Consider the following 18,329-nt stretch of genomic DNA (forward strand, 5'->3'; position numbering starts at 1 on the left):
TTGTACTTGGTCCAGATCTTATACACAGATGACTGTGAACAGCCAGCATCTTTTGCAACATTGCATGTGATTTACCTTGTTAGATAATTTTTACAATCCTCTCCTTTATTTGAACTTACATCTCTTCTGTTGGAGCCCTGATTCAGATTGGTCTACTTAGTAAGTAAAATATCACTCCAAGGTTGGATTACTCCTTTTTAATTTTAAACTAATGAGGTGATCAAATCTGATGCGGTAGTTAGTTTTGGGAATTAAGTTTTAAAGGGTGATTCCTTTTTTTTTTTTTTTTTCTCCGAATTGAGTGATTCCACATTATCCTTCTGCTTGGTCTGAAAAGCTCACTGTTAGTGATGACCACAATTTATTTTCTAGATTGCTTTTATTGTTTTCTAAAGCACAGAAGTTGCAATGTGAAATTACTGTAGTTTTGGGTCATGTCTAGTGGTGGCAACCTCATGATAATATACAATTTACAGTACAAGGCTCAAAATAACAATTATCTCATGATATGGAAGGCGTGCCTGACTATAAACTGCCATCCAGACAATTTGACGCAAAAAAGGCACTTGTTCATAGATAAGCCGCACCAGACTATAAGCCGCAGCTGTACTCACTACATTATGGGATATTTACCCCTAAATATATTAACCGGTAGTACTTTTTTACAGCGGCGTCATAAGACTCTTAATTATGACATGACACGACACTGTAATGACTCATGAGCGTTAATGAATGCTTATGACAGATGTCATTTTATGTCATCTGGCAAATTATCTCACTTGAATGGATATAAAAGATCCAAGTTGGACATAAATGGAGTTCGACAAAATTTGCCAGATGAAACTTAATGACATCTGTCATAAGCATTCATTAATGCCCATGACACTGTCATGTCATAATTATGATGGTCTTATGACAGACTTATGACGCCGCTCTCAAAGTCTTACATATTAACTCCAATAAGCAGCACTGGACTATAAACCGCAGGATTCAAAATGAGTGAAAAAAGCAGTGGCTTACAGTCTGAAAATCTTTTATGCCGTTTTGCAGACAATCTGTCAAAACCTGTATTTACAGACAAAGAGAGCATTTCCAATAGAAGAATAGAAAGTTTTTATTGTCATTGTACAGAGTACAACGAGATTTACAATTTCTCAAACGTGCACCACATAGAAAAAAAGTACAATACGGCCAATAAAAAACATTACAGTGTACACAGATTGGGAATAGTGAATAAGTTACTAGCAGCAAGTGGCAATGTAGTGGTAATATAGCGGTGCGTATATGACAATTTACAGTACTCATACTTGGAGGCAGAGGGCTGACTTTGGAATGATAGTGCAAATGAGTTTGTGCATAGATATTGATGTAACAGTGCAAACATGCTATAGTATAACCATGTAAATATTGCATATGCAGTACCCAGATGAGACGGAAGTCTGAGAACTTTGTGAGATGTATGTGACAGTGTTGTGGCAGTAGCAGTGCAATGACATTTCAGTGCAAACTTGAACTAAGTAGGATGACAGCTCTCGGAAAGAAACAGTCTCTCATTCTGTTTTGGCTGGTAATGAACCTGTAGCGGAACATTTTTTTATGGCGTTGTACCTTTATGATGCTCTCGGTTTTAACTAACCTCAAGATGTGGGGGGGGAAAAGCTTTACAGATTTGCTGCCATCATGTGAAATCTTGAGGCAATCACTAATTAGGATGTAATTCACAGATGTACCTATTCACAACAGGCCTTGGTAGTTTACTGTATCAGCTCCTGTATGAAAATTCAAAGCTTAATAATGTAAATGATTTTGTATTATTAGGTCTGGATTGCTGGTTGGCTTGGAAGAAACAGAAGGCAGTGTTCTGTGTCTCTATGATTTAGGACTGTCCAGAGTGGCCAAAGCTGTGGGCATACCAGGCAGAGTAAGTCTTTTCTGAACCTTGCTTGATTAAAGCCCAATTTGAATAGAGCTTGTATATTGAGCATCATGTTCTGGGTGTCTTTGCCATGTTTAAGATTACAGCTATAGAGCCATTAGTTAGCTATGGTGGAGCAAGTACCTCCACCCAGCACCTTCACCAGAGTCTTCGCTGGTTTTTTGGCATCGCTGCCGTAGTAACGGATCTCGGTCATGTTCTGCTTGTGGACCTCTGTCTGGATGATCTATCTTGTAGCCAGAGTGAGCAGAATCCTTCAAGTGAGTGATTTAAGGACACTATTTCCTCCTGTATATTTTAATGTACTCCTAAGCCCTGTACTCCGTTTCAATTTTACAGGCTTGCAAGTAGTGACCAAATCTCCAAGAGAGATTCCCAGGCTCCGAGAAATGAGCACCAGAGAGGGCAGGCATCTTTCCCTCCAGCTCAATGCACCAAATGGAGTACCAGCCACGGCGCTGCAATACATCCCCAGAACAAACCAACTGGTCGTGGGTTTTTCTGATGGCTACTTGCAAGTTTGGAATTTGAAGTCCCTCAGAAAAGAGTGTGTCATTCACCTATTTCTTTAAATCAGCCTTTATTCGTTTGTCGTAAAACTGCCACACATAGATTGACGCGTGACTGAACCAGATCATTTCGAACTTATCAGTCAGCTTCTCAACACACATCTACCAGTGTTTTAAAACAAAAGAACAGCTGCAACCTCTAGTGAATCACAAACAACATTGTGTGATTGTAAAAGTTTAAGTTATCCTGCTTGCTCAATTGTAATAATGCAAAAAGAGGAAATGGATGAGAATAAAGGAGGGAGTGTATTACAGCTGCAATGGTAGCCCAATGCTTAACTAAATCATTTATATTGTGGAAAGCAATATGCTGTTTTTAATAGGGATGTCCCAATCGCATATTTTTGCACCCGAGTCAGAATCACCTGATTTTGAGAATCTGCCGGTACTGAGTCCCGATCCGGTACCGAGGGAAAAGTTTTTTTTGTTTTGTTTTTATTTGAACAAAAGCTCAAAACACTAGAGTTGTGCGAAATTTCCAATTCTTAGATTATTCACGATTCGGCCGTGGAAGATTCGAGAACGATTCACAAACATTCAAATTCCGATTACTGAAATATGCCAAGTAAAGCGGAACTAAAACACTGTCATCGTAGTCTTCGGGACGCAATGAGGAACAGACCAGGATTAAACATGCTTAACTCACGGCTCTGGCTCAACTCATGCCGATAGATAAAGATGGATAAAGAAACAATAATACCTGAAGGCTGCCGACAGCCGCTACAAACTACGCCCATATAATGCTTCGGTAGATATCACATGTATAAAGAACTAGATGCGAAATGACAGACTCTGCGGTGTTAGCTGCCTCTGAAAAATGGCGTGATTGGCCCGATTTCCAATTACATGATCGGATCGGGACATCCTTGGTTTTTAATAAAGGGGTTGTAGAGATTCAAATTAGATTTTTTACCCACTGCAACACGGAAACAATACTTATTAGTAATCTAGTAGTCCACATGCTCATAAAATCAAGTGTGTATGGATTTGTTAAAATTGCCCTACATTGACACTGATGACTCTACATCCATTGTGTGTTGCTGTTTGTGTAGATACAACTCCCAGTTAGATGGTGGCAGAGTTCCAGTTCATGCTTTCACTTTCCAGGAGCCGGAAAATGACCCCAGGAACTGCTGCTACCTCTGGGCAGTTCAGTCTTCACAGGATCAGTGAGTTTCCAACACAACGAGACTATTCTTAGCAATTTTCTATTGCCAAGCAAGGTACACATTGTGTGGGTGTTTTAGATCCACCCAGTCTCACTTCTCACATCTTTCACACCCACAGAGAGGGCGATACGGTCAGTCTCCATTTGCTGCAAATGGCTTTCAGGGAGCGGAAGTGTCTACCCTCTGGGAAAATTGTTTACGAGGTGTGTAGAATACTACTATTTCAGTAAATATTCGCTGCTGCTTTTCCCTCCTTCCTCCTTACCTATCTTTTTACAATTTTCAGGGTCTAGAGTACTGTGAGGAGCGTTACAGTCAGGAGCTGAGTGGTACAGCTTACCCTCTCAGAGCCCAGACCACCAGAACGCACCTGCTTAGGTGCCAGACCATCGAAAAATTCCGACCCCATCCAGACAGGGACGACAGCATGAATGAAGGTGAAATTGGTCATGATAGTATAAGTAGAGAGAAACAATTGGTCATTCTACTTACCCAATCTATAAGATGAAGGTATTTGATAGTGTACCTCAGACGTTTTGTTACATCTGCCAGTAGGTGAAACTTACTGGAAGGAAGGTGGAGGTTATATATTCGGTTCCGTATGACTGCAGGTTTCTGTTCAACTCTAACAAATAAAGGGATTCTTATCAAACTTGCATGATTTTTGTAATATGAAATGGAAAAAGTGATTGATTTTGGGATAAGGTCAAAGGTCAGTATTACAATTTCACAAATAATGGTATAACAATTAGCCTATTTAAGGTGCGGCAAGTAAAATTTCCAGGGTAGGTGATCAGACCAGAAAAGAGGCATCTTGGAGCTCAAGTGCAAAGGTAGAATACCCAATCTACCAAATGTGACGATGCTTTGCATTTGGCTGCTTTGGTGGAAATCTGCTCTCTGCATGCTCCTTAAAAGTTCTTCACTAAAACATGCCTCTATGGCTAAGCCTGTCGCAATATGCAATAATTCCATTTATCGCGCGGTATATAAAAATGAAGACTGTAATTTTCCTGCTGTGATTTATCGCCTCGCGTGCGTTTGTCACGTGCGTGCGTGCGCGCGTGACGCACACGCTTGCGGCAGATGTGTGGCAGACGTGCTTGACAGCGCTGTTTAAAGTTCAGCTTCCTTGTGCCACTCTGTTTAATTGACTTCTGGGTATGTTCGTTTTATACATTTGAGTTTGAGTGACCGTCATTTAATGGATGGAGGCAGGGCCGAGTGCACTGTCGGTGCACAGCAATGAGCGAGCGGAATGAGGAAGAGGATGAACCAGTCTGCAAAATGTTTCTGGAGGTTGTTTCAACAAAGATGGCCAACAGAATAAATCTACATGCTCATTTGAAACACTATCATCCTCTCCAGTTTTCACTGCTTAGTAAGAAAACTGCATCGCAACAAGCGGAGCCTCCTCGTCACGTTAATTGACAGTTAGAGGTATTCGCTTGATGTGAGAAATACAGATGACACCGCGCAAAATAGCGTTCCCTCACGGAAAGTGAAGTCCGCTACATTGCTGAAGAAATGAGACCGTTTTACCTCTGTTAAATGATATTTGATACCTTTGGGAGCCAAATTTTTGTTACTGCTACTTAGTTAGTCTATTTTTCTCTGTTGTTGTTGAAGTGCAATTACTGTTACTGCAACTTTATACCTATGTGCCTAAACGCTTCAGTTATTAAGTGCAATTTTATTTTTTCTTGAAAAAAGACATTTATTGTGTGTTTCTGTGCGGTATTAATATTGTCTTTTACTTGAAAGAGGCATGGTCTATTGTTTTTAGTTGTGATTTCTTAAAAGGTATTTTTTTAATTTAAAAGTAAACATTTATTGCGTTTAAATGGGTGTACTTGATCTATTAATATATACTATATTCTCACTGTGTTATTGTAAATCGGTTAAAAGGGGACGGGACATGATAAACATATGCTTCTCTCGTCAGCCCTTGTCTTCGGTCTTTTTCGGGTTGCTCATATCACATCTTGCAACTGTCAATGATACCCATGATGATGACAATAAATAAACGCTCCAAAAAAAACCAATATAATAATGCGCAATAATATCGCATATCGCAATAATTTATGAGTTGATTTATCGCCCACTAAAATTTGTTATCACGACAGGCCTATTTATGGCCCTTGAATTTTGCACTGGAACACATTTTTCCGAGGACCTAACAAGGCCTCGAACATCAACTTAATAAAATAAAGTTGATGATTAAGTTTTTTAAATAAAAAAAAAAAAATTTAAATGAAGAGTGTAAGTAATTATCTTTTGCCTAATTACAAATGGTGCATGTCTCAGTAAATGTAGTCAACAGAGTACTGTTTTGGTCTCTATCCTTTTTCCTGTTTCTTTTAAGGGTCATAAATTGCGATTTTTTTTTTTTTCTCCTATTTTTCCAGTTGCATCTCCAGACACAAGCATATCCATCTTTAGCTGGCAGGTCAAGACCTATGGACAGGCAATGCCGTCTACCTACATTGGGGTTTTTGACATCAACCGTTGGTATCATGCACAGATGCCAGATTCATTCAGGTACATTGGTGTCTGTGGATTCCTGTTGTACTAAACTGGCAGCAGTAATAAAGTGTGTGCAAAGTATTTGATTTGTGGAAGTATTGTTATGCAATGTTTGTTTCAAAAATTCAATAATTAAGATACAATAGCTCACTGTGATGCTCCACTTGCACCCTTTTTTGACAGAATGGGAGAGTCTTTACGCAACTGTCCTTATATTGCCATTTGGTGTTTGGACCCAGTGACACAAATGGCTTCTCCGCACAGCCTGTTGGATGTGGTTGTACAGGATCACAGTCTCAGCAGGGGTATTCCTTTACCTTTTCCCCCACCAGAACAGTACTTTCACCCAACTGCATACAACTTTGGTACGCAACGGCCTTTTTATCTTTTCTCCAATTTTTTGGAGAGCCATGTATGCTAGTAGTATGTGAACATGATGCCTGCATGTTGTAAAATACAATTTTACTTAATTGCAACTGTTTATTGTAACAGATGCCACCTGTTTATTCAACTCTGGAATTGCCCATTCAACCTGCTCTGGATATCAGAAAGAGGTTCGTGAGTCATTACATTGCAACACCCATCCGTTCATTTTTTTAATCCCACTTGTCCTAATCATTGTCAGTGCACATATATACTTCATTTCTGGACAGTTTTGAGTGCTTTATTCATCTCATGTATGTTTTTGAAATGTTGAAGGAAGCTGGAGTAACCTGCATTTAAGAATTGCAAATTAAACAACCAAAAATTTGCAATATTGCTGGTGTAAATTTTAAGTAGACTCGAAATTTGTGAGGAAAAGAAATTCTGTAATTGCATTATCTTGTCAAGAATACCTTAACCCTTTTAAAGGGCCATTGACTACTTTTGGTAATTTCATAAAAACCTCATAAATACATGACCCAAAATGTGGTGTCCACATACATGGACTCCAGGTCTCAATTATAATTATATTGTTTGTATATAATTTTATTAGTATATTTTATTTTGTAAGAAAAAAATAGATATTAAAAAATTGTTAATCTAAACAAAATTACTGTATTAAAATAAAGAGAAAAAGAAATACTCTGGTTGTGGCCACAACAACAATCTAAAGTAGATTTTTTTTTTCTTCATAATATTTAACGAATTCCTTGGAATTAACGATGATAGGCGTTCCAATTCAACTAAACTGGGAGGAATGGCTGTGAATGCTCATGTGTTAGTGCCATTGAATCCTTGCTGCTAATCTCCTCGTCAAAATGGATTGGACGTCTCATGCCATCAATGGCAGCGTATTAGTTAATTAGTTATTGAGATTATTAGAATTTTTTTTTTTTTTCAATCCACATTTCAATTGAATTTTTCCTGTACTACCAGACCTTAAGCTTTTTGAAGAACACTGCTCCATGTTCCAGTGATGTCATCTCTAGCATCTACTCGCGGTGCCTTATGTCGGGCCTTCTGTCATCTCGCCTTGCTGACGCCCACACCTCCAGCCTATCTCAGGTGCATAAATCACCATTACATTATTATTAATTTTTTAGAGGATTGTGCATCTGTACCATTTTTCAACATCTGACATGCTGCTGCTGCATTATTGTTATTGTAAGATAAACATTTTTTTTTTTTTTGTCACACAAATATGCATGAAAATTAATATGTAAATGTATCCACTGCTCGAAGGAGGAACAGCTGGATGCCATCTTGGCAACTGCAGTAGAGACATGCTCTTTAAAACCTATCACTGATTGTATCAAGCAGTGGACTGCAGAAGGTGAGAGGCTATCATTTTTGTTTGACCCTTTTGCATGTATCTTTAGATATACTTATATTCTATTTATCATCATCAGAACAACCAGGCTCTGCATTAAACCTGCGCTACATCTTGGATTGGGCCTGGAACAAAGTAATTCAGACCAAGGAAGAACTGGATAGTATCTGTATGTTTTGGGCCATTTGCACTTTTAAATCAAGAGCAAAAATGGTTGCATGATGTCTTCACTTTTTTGTTTTTAAGGTGCTCCTCTATTTGACAGTTCATCAAACTTTACAGACCCTCAGACCCTGCAGCTGATGCAGCATAGCCAGAGACTGCTGAATAACCTCAGTATTATCTTCCACTGTCTGCTCACTGAAGCTCAGGAGCTGACGCAGAAGGGTGATTGCACAATGAAAATGTTGTTTTCATACCACATTGTAGTTCTAATGTATGTGCCAATTTTTTTCCCCAGTTTTAGCTTCTTAGAAAATCACGTTAAATCTATATTTTGTAAACAGAAAAAAAAGCAAGTCAACATTTGATTTCCTTCGTCTTTTATTTAATTAAGAAATACATAAATTTTACATTGACAAGAAACATGAAGTCGAAGCTTTTTTTTTTTTTTTTTTTTTTTTCCCCGGGCCACACACTATATACCATGATGGGATGGATCTTAGTTTGACACCAGTGGTCTACAACGTTCCAAGGCCTCAAAATGACTCTTCAGTTTTGACTAATAAAACGGCATGAAAAAATATCGAGATTTCTGGTGTGATGCATTTCTACTTGCCCTTTGTGATTAATCAGTTATACAGTAATGTCAGTCAAGTTTCATTAAACTGTTTCACTTTTAATGCTGTTATGCTATTTACAGATAATATGATTGTTATTATTAATATTGCTTGCTGTTAATTTGTTTGTGCAGGTCTAGTTGGTCTGGTCAACAAGAATGTTGTGTCCAATCTGATTTCCAAGTATGTACAAGTGGTCCTCTGGTTCTGCCGTACTGGCCTGCTCCCTGAAGGATCAGGTAAATGTATCAGAAACACTTTTAGAATCAACAAAACTTTGTTGCTGTTTCGTCTGTGTGAGTTGTAACTTGTCATTTTTATAGATATTGATGCCATGCAGCTCTCTAGGCCTTTCTACTGTTACTCTGTAATCAGCAACTATTACTCTATGCGCAGGGAGGAGCTCACCGCTATGGCCAAGTAAGTACTGTTTTTAAAACTTTTTTATTTTTTATTTTTTTTATTTTTAATGAATTTCTACAATGTAGTGTTAAATAATAATTATTATTGTTTCACAGAGACAAGTGGTGCGGAGACTGCTTAATGATTGACAATCTGGTTGGCCAATGCGGTGAACCCTTGACCAACCTGTGGAAAAGGGATGAAGGTGGAACAGGACGGTATCCACCACGGACGATTCATGTATGCTGACGTGTACTTCATTGATTAAACACGATTAAATATGTGGTTCAACTAGGGGTGTGCCATCTTAGGCACCCCACGATTCGATTGCGATTCAGGGTGCTACGATTCGATTACTGAACGATGATCACGGTTTTGACGATCATGGTTATCACGATTATCGTACATTACTAATTAATACGGTAGACAAACACATGTCCATTATTTATTTAAAATATCCTAATATTCAACAGGAACGATGGAAACATGCCCATACAACAAAAAGCTGCCCTTAGGCTGCTTTATTATGTATTTTTTTTTTTTTTTTTTTTTTTTTTTTTTTTACAATAAAATTTACACAGGTGGAATGAATTCCACATTTTCTGGAAACAGTGTCTTTAGAAATAAGACTTCTTTTAACCACTATACTATGTTTTCACAGATTTCTGTACTATTTCACATGTTTGTAGTGTTACCGCTGCACTTAATCATGGTTTTACACGTTCTGCATATGAAATACACGTTAGCGAATTAGCTAATTAGCTTAGTGCTCGGCGCTAACTATTAACATCTCAAAAACAACTACAATAAAGGCTAAACAATACAGGAGGGTTTGTGTACTCCCCTCTTATAGATGCACACGGGTCTTAGCAACACAGGACATTTTTTTAATTCAAATGCCTTAAAACTACTGCTGCACATCTGAAAGACAAGCAGCAACGAACTATCTTCCCCTCTTGCTCTAAAAAATAATTTGCGCAGGGTCGCGCTTCTGTCCCTGCCTGTTTCATACACAAATGTATTTTCCAGTCTTTTAAAAAGGAGTAAATCTCTCTTTCAGTAACCAGCAGCATCCATCATAACGTGTGTGCGCCCGTTAACGGTGCCCGGGCGGCAGACGTGTCTTGAATTTCGGTCTGCTACGAGCGGCTGCCATAAAGTTATGAGGAAAAATAATCATTTTTGAACCTTTTGAACCTTTATGAATCGTAATCGAATCGTGATGCAAGTAATAATCGATTTTTTTGGAACTCCTCTAGGTTCAACACCATTCTTTAACAACTTATGAATTTCTGATCTGCAGGCTTTGCTGGATATTTATCTTCTGGACAGCGTTGATGAGTCTACCAAACATGCAATTGTATCCTCCACACACAAGTCGGTCTTATGACTAATTTTGATAGTGTTTTATCAATTATGAATGGAAGCATAGCTCTAGTGTTAATAAAACTGTAAATGCTACTTTTTTATGTGCCACTTTAAGTCAATTTATTTAAACAGAATAATGTTTTTAATTCTAAAAAGTTAAGAGACAGGTTTGGCTAACTAAAAACATACTTATATATTCCATTCATAAAGTTATATGTGATGAGCCTTGACGTATTCTTAGGTAATCTACTTATTGCTAGATGTCATGTACTCCTTTCCAAATAAGGAGGCAGCATCGGTGGAATCTTTTCCTACAGCTTTCGACATCAATTTTGGATTAGTTAAATTGGTGCAAGGCCTCTGGCTCCTGGACAACCGTGACCACCAGGTCTGCACACAAATGAGGTTGATATTGTTAATATTGCTATTTTCACAGTTATGAGCTAATTTTTCGCCTTACTGTCAATGTTTTTATTCAGAGGTCATTCGAACTACTCTTGAATCCAGCTGCCTCTCAGTGGCATTTTGCATGGCAGCATGAGCGTGTCTTGCAAGCCCTCATGTGTCAGGGCCAACACTCATTGGCACTCCGCTACTTTCATGCAACACGGGCCCCGATTAACTCCATGTCTCTGGCCAAACTTTGTCTTTCTGTACTGCTACATAACAGGTAAGCAGAATGCAAATACAGTTCTGTTTTCTTTGATCCCTTGTACTTGATTCAAGTGTATCATTGTTGTAAATTTCAAATGAACAAGCACAACTCGTAGCCTACAGATAACACGGGCACCAATAAGTCCACAATCAATTAATCAGCCCTGATACATAAAAATCAGGTTCCGAGGATCGATAGATCCATGCTGCATAGTTACTAAGTTTCAAAAAGATTGATTCTCAAATGAACAGTCCCCCTCCCCCTGCTTTGCACCCTGTGGCCAGTGTAGCTTATGTATGGATTTTTACAGGGCAAAGGGGGTGCATGTCTTTTGGTGTGTATATCCCTGTAGATTATAATCAAGTGTGTGTTATATGTGAATGCATACTGTTTTTGTAAAATTCTGTTGGTGTGGTTTATAGTCCAAAGATTAGTCATTACCAAGTGTTCCCGCTCCTAGGTGTCTCACTGAAGCATGGTTATTACTACGGCAACACTCAAATCATTTCAATGCGACCGAGATGCTTGGTTTCATGTACGAGAGCTGCCAGGAACTGGGCCTCCTCAAAGAGTTGCTAAAACTGCCCCTCTGCCCCACTGAGCAGGTCACTTTTGCTTCATGAACCAACATTAACAGCTGTTTAAAGAAGTTCAGATAATAATTTATCTTTGTCTTTAGGATGCATTGGAAAAGTTTCTCCTAGGTACTGGTGGACTCCAAAACAAGGAAATACTGATGGTTCATTACCTTCAGCAAGCCAACTACATACCGGCCCTGCGACTCACCCACAGCCTCAAAATGCAACATGTGGTATGACCGTGACACTTAACGCCACAAGTACCACTGGCACACTTTGACATTCTTTTGTTTTTATTAATAGACAAGGTAACCATGTTGCTTTATTGTCAGAATGAACGAGACCCAAAGCTTAAAGAGCGATCAAACATCCGCAACTCTATAATGGACCTCTGTGGCAAAGTTTTGCCCAGAGTTCAGAGGAAACTGGCGATGGAGGCGGCCAGACCCTACCAACATCCCAGACCCATCCACAAAGAAGGTAAAGCAGGAGTGGAATCGTCAAAAGTCTTCATGAACACCCCTTCAATTGCATATGTTTACATAATTTCCCACTCTGGTGCAGTGACTCGTCCACAACCATTGTCAACCATCACCAAGCGTTGCTCTAATGAGGTGATGTCTAGGGCAGGCTTCATCAACAATGTGCTGACCAAAATTGAGGAGGTGTGGTTAGGCAAAGGAGACCAGTCACAGTCCCCTGCTGCTAAGAGGTAAGCCAACAGAAAACCACTTGTTATGTGTTATTTAATGTTGACTTACATATAATTGTGCTTTTAAGTCCTAGACCTTCTGGATTCCTTAAACCTGCAGCTCAAGCCCAACCAGAACCATTCCTGGGAACTCCTATTAGAATTGGCTCTAAACGATTTTCAAGGTAATTTGTAGAAACCGCAATAAAGCTTTGTTATTAGGGGTGCACCAATAACAATTTTTGGACCTATGACCAGTTCTTGAAAAGCCTGACCTGCCATGATGATCCCCCGATGAATAAATAAAAGCTCTCAGAATTCCAAGCAATTTTGTTTTTGTTAAATACCTGTCAAACAAGACTTTTTTTTTTTTTTTTTTTTTTTTTTTTTAACTGCACATATAGTAGTTCTCTAAAAATGATTGGAAAGGTTAAAAACCTCATGCAGTGGTACCTCTACATACAAACTTAATTTGTTCCAGGACCTTGTTTGTAAAGTCGAAATGGTCGTATGTCGAGCAGGATTTTCTCATAAGAATACATTATAATTCCATTAATTCGTTCCACATCCCAAAAACCTACACTAAATCCTTAACAAATACTGCAGGTTCTGTTGCAAATAGCAGTTATAAAAATCAACTATGAATAAGAATTGCAATAATAATATAATGATAATAATACCTGTAATAATGTAACGAACCGGGTTCTAATGTGGCAGATGTATTTTTGCGTAATGTACCTGAATGCACCGCTTGGCTGACGTATCGGACGGAGGGCTTTTTACTTCACTTGTTCAGCTGCGCGGACACTAGGCATCTTGTGTTACACAAGTTCTGAAATAAATGATTAAAAACCGGACAAAGCTGGTGATTTCTTTGGTGGTGTTACAATTGGGGCTGACCGAAACGACTAATTTTCTCCCGATTGGTCAGCCGACTGTTTTTACAATCAGTCGACCAATCTATTTTTTAAATTATTATTAATTTAGCAAAGAAATTTTTGTTGGCTCTTATTAATTCACAAAAACATTTTGGAATACCTAAATTCTTTATTAAAGTACAAATAAACATCTAAATAACAATATTAAATAAACAATGACGTCAACTGCTGATAGCATTAACTAGTGCAAAACAATGGAATGTATCGGTAAACAGAACACTGACTTTGGCTTTCCAACATGATTCAAAACAATTCTTAAAAAAAAAAAAAAAAAAATCGAATATTAATATTATAGTATACTACTATATATAGTAGTAATAGAATAATAATTATTCATTGCCAATCAGATTTTTCATAAAGAGTGTCATTTTAAAGTTATTCTTAGTGTTGAATCTGAATTCTGAAGAATGGGGGATTAACTCCAGAAATCGTTATTTATATGACAAGCATGACATGCTTTTATTTTGAAATGGTCACCGGAAGTACGTTTGCTAAACCGCTAACCGTAAGCTTTACACTCCGCAAAAGAGCACTTTTCGTTATTGCATGTGGTGTCAGTACTTTTTTTTTTTTCGTTTGCAAATGCTGTTAAACTGGGATTTTTTTTTTTTTTTTTTTTCATTTTCGAAGTGTTACCTTTTAACCGCATGTTTGCGTTTTGGAGAAGACTGCCAATGTTTTATTGCAGGCTAACGTAGGTTGTCTTTTTCCCCATTAGCCTCAATGTAGCAATGCCAACGTTAACAGAGTTTAATATAGATGTGTTTCCTTATTTTGTATGTCTGAACTTTAATTCTACGGCGTGTTGATGACCAATAATCATCTGTGAAAGGAACTGGAGTCTCATATGCCATCAACACGCACGCACAACTGTATGCAAGCATGCACACGGCGCTAAACGCAGCCTGAAAATTACTGCCCTCATTTTTATTTACCATAGGATAAACAGACTCACTGTATGTTGCGACAGGCTTAGCGACTTCAATAAAACATGTCATTAGTTAGTTGGATGGACTTACGATCTGCCAGCTTGTTGTCTCCTGTCGTCTTCCAAAATTACAACTGGGTGATGGCGCTTTAGGTGTTTATTCACAGCCCACGTGCAGCCTGGTATGCAAGCTTGGTATTGAAGAGACGGGACACAACAGTGTACCCTCCTTTGTTTCGTTGAAATAAGTCAATTTTTAGGCCAATCCTGGGCAATTTTTTGGCTTTGTGCCACTTTTCCCGATTTCATACTAAGCGTCCGGCATTCTCAAATTTCCACGCATATATTTTTTTAACACTTCATTAACCGTCAACAGGATGTTGTGCTCGTCGACGCATTTCAATCAATCAAATCAATCAAATTTATTTTAGTAGCCCTTTACAAAACCCGAAAGGTCCTTAAAGTGCTTTACAACAAAGACAAACATGGCTCATGATAAATAAAAGGCAGGAAAGTATAATTGAATGACATTTAAAAAAAATTAAACCAGCGCATCGCGATAAGTCAGAAAGCAAATAAAACTGATAAAATCCCAAAACATTAAATACCCTTAAGAAATAAAACCAGGCCACCCTAATCTGGGTAAAAGGAGAGTCTAAAAATGTGTGTCTTTAACTGAGACTTAAAAAGGCCTAGATTCGTAGTGGTGCGAATTTCAGGAGGAAGGCTATTCCAGAACCTGGGGGCAGCAACCGCAAAAGATCGGTCCCCCCATTGTTTAAGTTTCAATCTCGGAACTTGCAAAAGACGCTGGCCGGTAGAACGAAGAGTCCTGCCAGAGTTGCGGAGGGTTAACATTTCCAATAAATAAAGAGCCTGGCCATTGATAGAATTTAAAACAGAAGTTTGAAATCACGCATTTACGTCATCGATGATGTCGACTAGTCGGGACGGCTCTAGTTAGAATAATAATTGTCACCTTATAAAGTCTGGTGAACGGAGGAGGACCGCCGAGATCATAGACTGTCTAGTGGCAGTATTGTTGAGACAGTTAACGGATGCGCACCCCACGCTTATTTTTTCATCATTTCCATCTTCATTTCAATGGTAAGCCTCACCTTATTGTTTTTTTCACCACCTCCACTAACATTGTTGGAACCCATGTTGATTTCTCTCACAAGAAAATCCGCGTGCGTCCGTCTTGCGGGAAAACAAAGAAACTGCGGCGCTGACATTTTTATTTCGAGCATGTGTCGAAGCGATCGTATGTTGAGGTATCACTGTATTCCTAACTGAAAAAAATATAACTTCCTTTACCAAAAGAAAAAATGTTGCAGTATTTTGCTTTACAAAATTCAATTCAATTTTATTTGTATAGCCCTATATCACAACAAGTTTGTCTCAGAGGGCTTTACAGTCATTTTGATACTGCCAGATATAGTAGATGAATGAGTCCATGACCTGGGCATCCCCATCCTTAGACCCTCACTGGCGGCAAGGAAAAACTAAAAAAAAAATATATATATATATATTTTTTAAATAAAAATAAAAAAACATGGGAAAAAAGAAACCTTGGAGAGAACCTCAATCAGGAGAGATCCACTCCCAGGTCGGACTGGCTATAGATGCACCAGGACTGATGATGGGTAGAAGCAGAAAGAGTTCCAGTTTGTAGAGATGCAGTGGAGTAACGGAACATGAGGAGGTCCATCCAGCCAGATGGAAAAAAAGAAAATCGCAAGGATTAAGGAGTGGAAAAATTAGTTTTCTCCAAGTGTCGTTTAACACCCCCCCCCCCCCCCCACACACACACACACACACAAATATTCATGTATCACACAGTGACTATACGGAATGTCATTACAAATTCCACTTCTTCACACATTAGGCAGCAAAGAGTGGCAGTTGTAACAATCGGAACGGTGTTGGAGTCGGAAAATATTTAAAAAAAAAAAAAAAAACTGTGATCACAAAATAATGAGTTTAGAAAATGTAGTAATTTCGAAATTTGCCGCAGGCTAGGAATGAGTTTCCGTTTCAGAGGTAAACCGCGCGGGCAATGACGTAACACGCATGCGTAGTTTACACAAATGCAGGCGTACTTTGCAGAAGCGGGGAGGCCCTTAAACGCACATTTAACAAAGTGTGGACAGGTATAAAAATAGTTGGCAAAATACCCTGGAGAAAATTATCTGTCCTAGTGTAGACGTAGCCTTAATCATACTTAATAAAAGACCTATAAATCCACTCTTGAAACATCTTAACAAAGGCAATAATCTCCAACATTTCTCTTTGTGATTTTTTTTTCTTTATTCTAAATTTGACAAATTTAGTTCAACATATTTTTGTTTGGCTATCATTTGCTTCATATATTTGTAATTAAAATAAAATTATGTAGGAAGGGAAAAAATGGAATATATTGAATGTTGGTGTTTTTTCCCCAAAGTTTGGAATTTGGCTTTTTAATAAAACGATCAGAAATCAGTGTGTGCACTATTACCTCCGCTTTCATGTGACATAGGCTCATGGACGTGGTGGTTCAAAGCCCTCAATCGGTTCTCAGTCCTCCCAGGCCCTCTTGGGCTCATCTAAAAAGCACCACAAGAGCCCCAGAGTTCAGCTTGCTGCAAACGCCACCAATTGTTAAGGTATGGCTCAATATCAAACAAGTTTCAAACTAATCTTATAAATTTGAACATACTGTTGTTCTTGTCCTTTCAGCGTGCTCGTGCCATGACTGCTTCTAGCGCCGCTTTCTCAGACTTTGCCCCTCAGTCCATCCTCCGCAGTACTCCGAGGCCAAATCCCTTGGCTACTCCTTCCGCATCTCCTGGCCGATCCGTCACCCCTCCACTCCGGGGCAAAGAAAGCAGGATCACCTTTAGCGAGTCTTCTGAACAGGAAAAGGACATCCACTGGACTAACGGGGTAAGACCAGCGCTATTTAAGCATGACTGCTTTCTCTGTCAATTAACCTTTTATTGGGCACTCATTGGCTACCATTGATGACACTAGATGTCCAATTCATATTGACTGGGATATGGGAGAGGTTGACCCTCCCCGTCAAAATTGATTGGACACTTAAAGTCATCAATGGCACTGAAACATGACCATTCACCTCTCAGTTTAAAATGAATTGGACTTTGAACATGTATAAACCCAACCACCTGGTCCAATCCTAACCTTTTAACTTATCAAAAAGACTCTTATTGTGTAAAGTGTTAATGGCACATTAACAGACAGGTAAATCTGGAACCCTTTTCTTTACAGATGGTATCAGAAAGTGAGATTAACCCGCTCACCAAAGGAATCGACATATCCCACACACGCAAGTCATGGTCTGCACAACTTGACGAAGATGAGGAAGCGGAGCCGCCCCGCGTGAAGTTCATGCCTCCTGAAGGTGGTATTCCATCACCGCAGTTGAGATGTTCTCTGAGGGAATTATCTCCGATCCACAAAGCTGAAATATCAAGCAAACCGCATGATACAACGCAAGCTCAGTTAATCTTAAGCTTTGACGCTAGTCAGACGTCTTTTCGGTCGACAGACACCACTTTGGAGTACTATGATGCACCTCTTTCATTTGACCATCAAGGAGATGGAGAGACTATTAACTCAAAGGAAGGAAATGATGTCGTTGTGGACCTTGAGGACGAATCAAGGCAGAACTCTATTCCAGCCAGTGAGCCAGCTCCTCTGGAGATACTAAGTAAAGATAAAGACCAGGAACTGAAGGAAAATAAGAAATTTGAAAATGTGATGGATATTGCTGTAGAGCAAGAGGTTGACATTAAAGAAGTTGAGTGTAAAATTGAGACTGAAGCAGACATTGAGTTGCCAGGTGATCAAGATGAAACTGAGGGTCTTCTTGATGAAGACAAAACTGAGTGTGAAATGGAGGACAACCCAGATACTGAATCGGGTATCAAAAATGAAGATGTAGAAGTTATTGACCAGGCACCAACCGGTCATGGTAATGAGTTATATTGGATTTATCACATAATCAACCAAATGAAAAATGACCCATTTATTTT

At 38.9% G+C, this 18,329-nt stretch overlaps 1 protein-coding gene and 1 long non-coding RNA gene across 3 annotated transcripts in view; one reads left to right on the forward strand and one right to left on the reverse strand.

Moving 5' to 3' along the window:
- Positions 1–18,329, forward strand: part of ahctf1 (AT hook containing transcription factor 1) — a 41,929-nt gene that overhangs the window by 8,157 nt on the left and 15,443 nt on the right. For both annotated transcript variants that reach the window (XM_057856583.1, XM_057856661.1), the window contains exons 4-30: positions 1,819–1,921; positions 2,016–2,196; positions 2,276–2,483; positions 3,558–3,674; positions 3,793–3,877; positions 3,961–4,111; positions 6,083–6,215; positions 6,384–6,565; positions 6,693–6,754; positions 7,560–7,688; positions 7,866–7,956; positions 8,033–8,122; positions 8,200–8,340; positions 8,867–8,971; positions 9,056–9,152; positions 9,251–9,374; positions 10,438–10,494; positions 10,744–10,890; positions 10,982–11,172; positions 11,618–11,762; positions 11,837–11,968; positions 12,068–12,215; positions 12,300–12,447; positions 12,516–12,611; positions 16,814–16,940; positions 17,014–17,220; positions 17,563–18,268. In XM_057856583.1, the coding sequence (XP_057712566.1) occupies positions 1,819–1,921; positions 2,016–2,196; positions 2,276–2,483; positions 3,558–3,674; positions 3,793–3,877; positions 3,961–4,111; positions 6,083–6,215; positions 6,384–6,565; positions 6,693–6,754; positions 7,560–7,688; positions 7,866–7,956; positions 8,033–8,122; positions 8,200–8,340; positions 8,867–8,971; positions 9,056–9,152; positions 9,251–9,374; positions 10,438–10,494; positions 10,744–10,890; positions 10,982–11,172; positions 11,618–11,762; positions 11,837–11,968; positions 12,068–12,215; positions 12,300–12,447; positions 12,516–12,611; positions 16,814–16,940; positions 17,014–17,220; positions 17,563–18,268 (4,103 nt within the window). The remainder of the gene's footprint in view (positions 1–1,818; positions 1,922–2,015; positions 2,197–2,275; positions 2,484–3,557; positions 3,675–3,792; positions 3,878–3,960; positions 4,112–6,082; positions 6,216–6,383; positions 6,566–6,692; positions 6,755–7,559; positions 7,689–7,865; positions 7,957–8,032; positions 8,123–8,199; positions 8,341–8,866; positions 8,972–9,055; positions 9,153–9,250; positions 9,375–10,437; positions 10,495–10,743; positions 10,891–10,981; positions 11,173–11,617; positions 11,763–11,836; positions 11,969–12,067; positions 12,216–12,299; positions 12,448–12,515; positions 12,612–16,813; positions 16,941–17,013; positions 17,221–17,562; positions 18,269–18,329) is intronic.
- On the reverse strand, positions 14,857–17,885 carry LOC130929651 (uncharacterized). The gene is made up of 5 exons (XR_009066938.1): positions 17,595–17,885; positions 16,994–17,185; positions 16,793–16,880; positions 15,876–15,928; positions 14,857–15,797 (listed from the first exon to the last, which is right to left on the reverse strand). It is a non-coding gene; the product is annotated as an uncharacterized LOC130929651 (long non-coding RNA).

This window comes from Corythoichthys intestinalis, chromosome 1, assembly GCF_030265065.1.
Source record: "Corythoichthys intestinalis isolate RoL2023-P3 chromosome 1, ASM3026506v1, whole genome shotgun sequence".
Classification (NCBI taxonomy): domain Eukaryota; kingdom Metazoa; phylum Chordata; class Actinopteri; order Syngnathiformes; family Syngnathidae; genus Corythoichthys; species Corythoichthys intestinalis.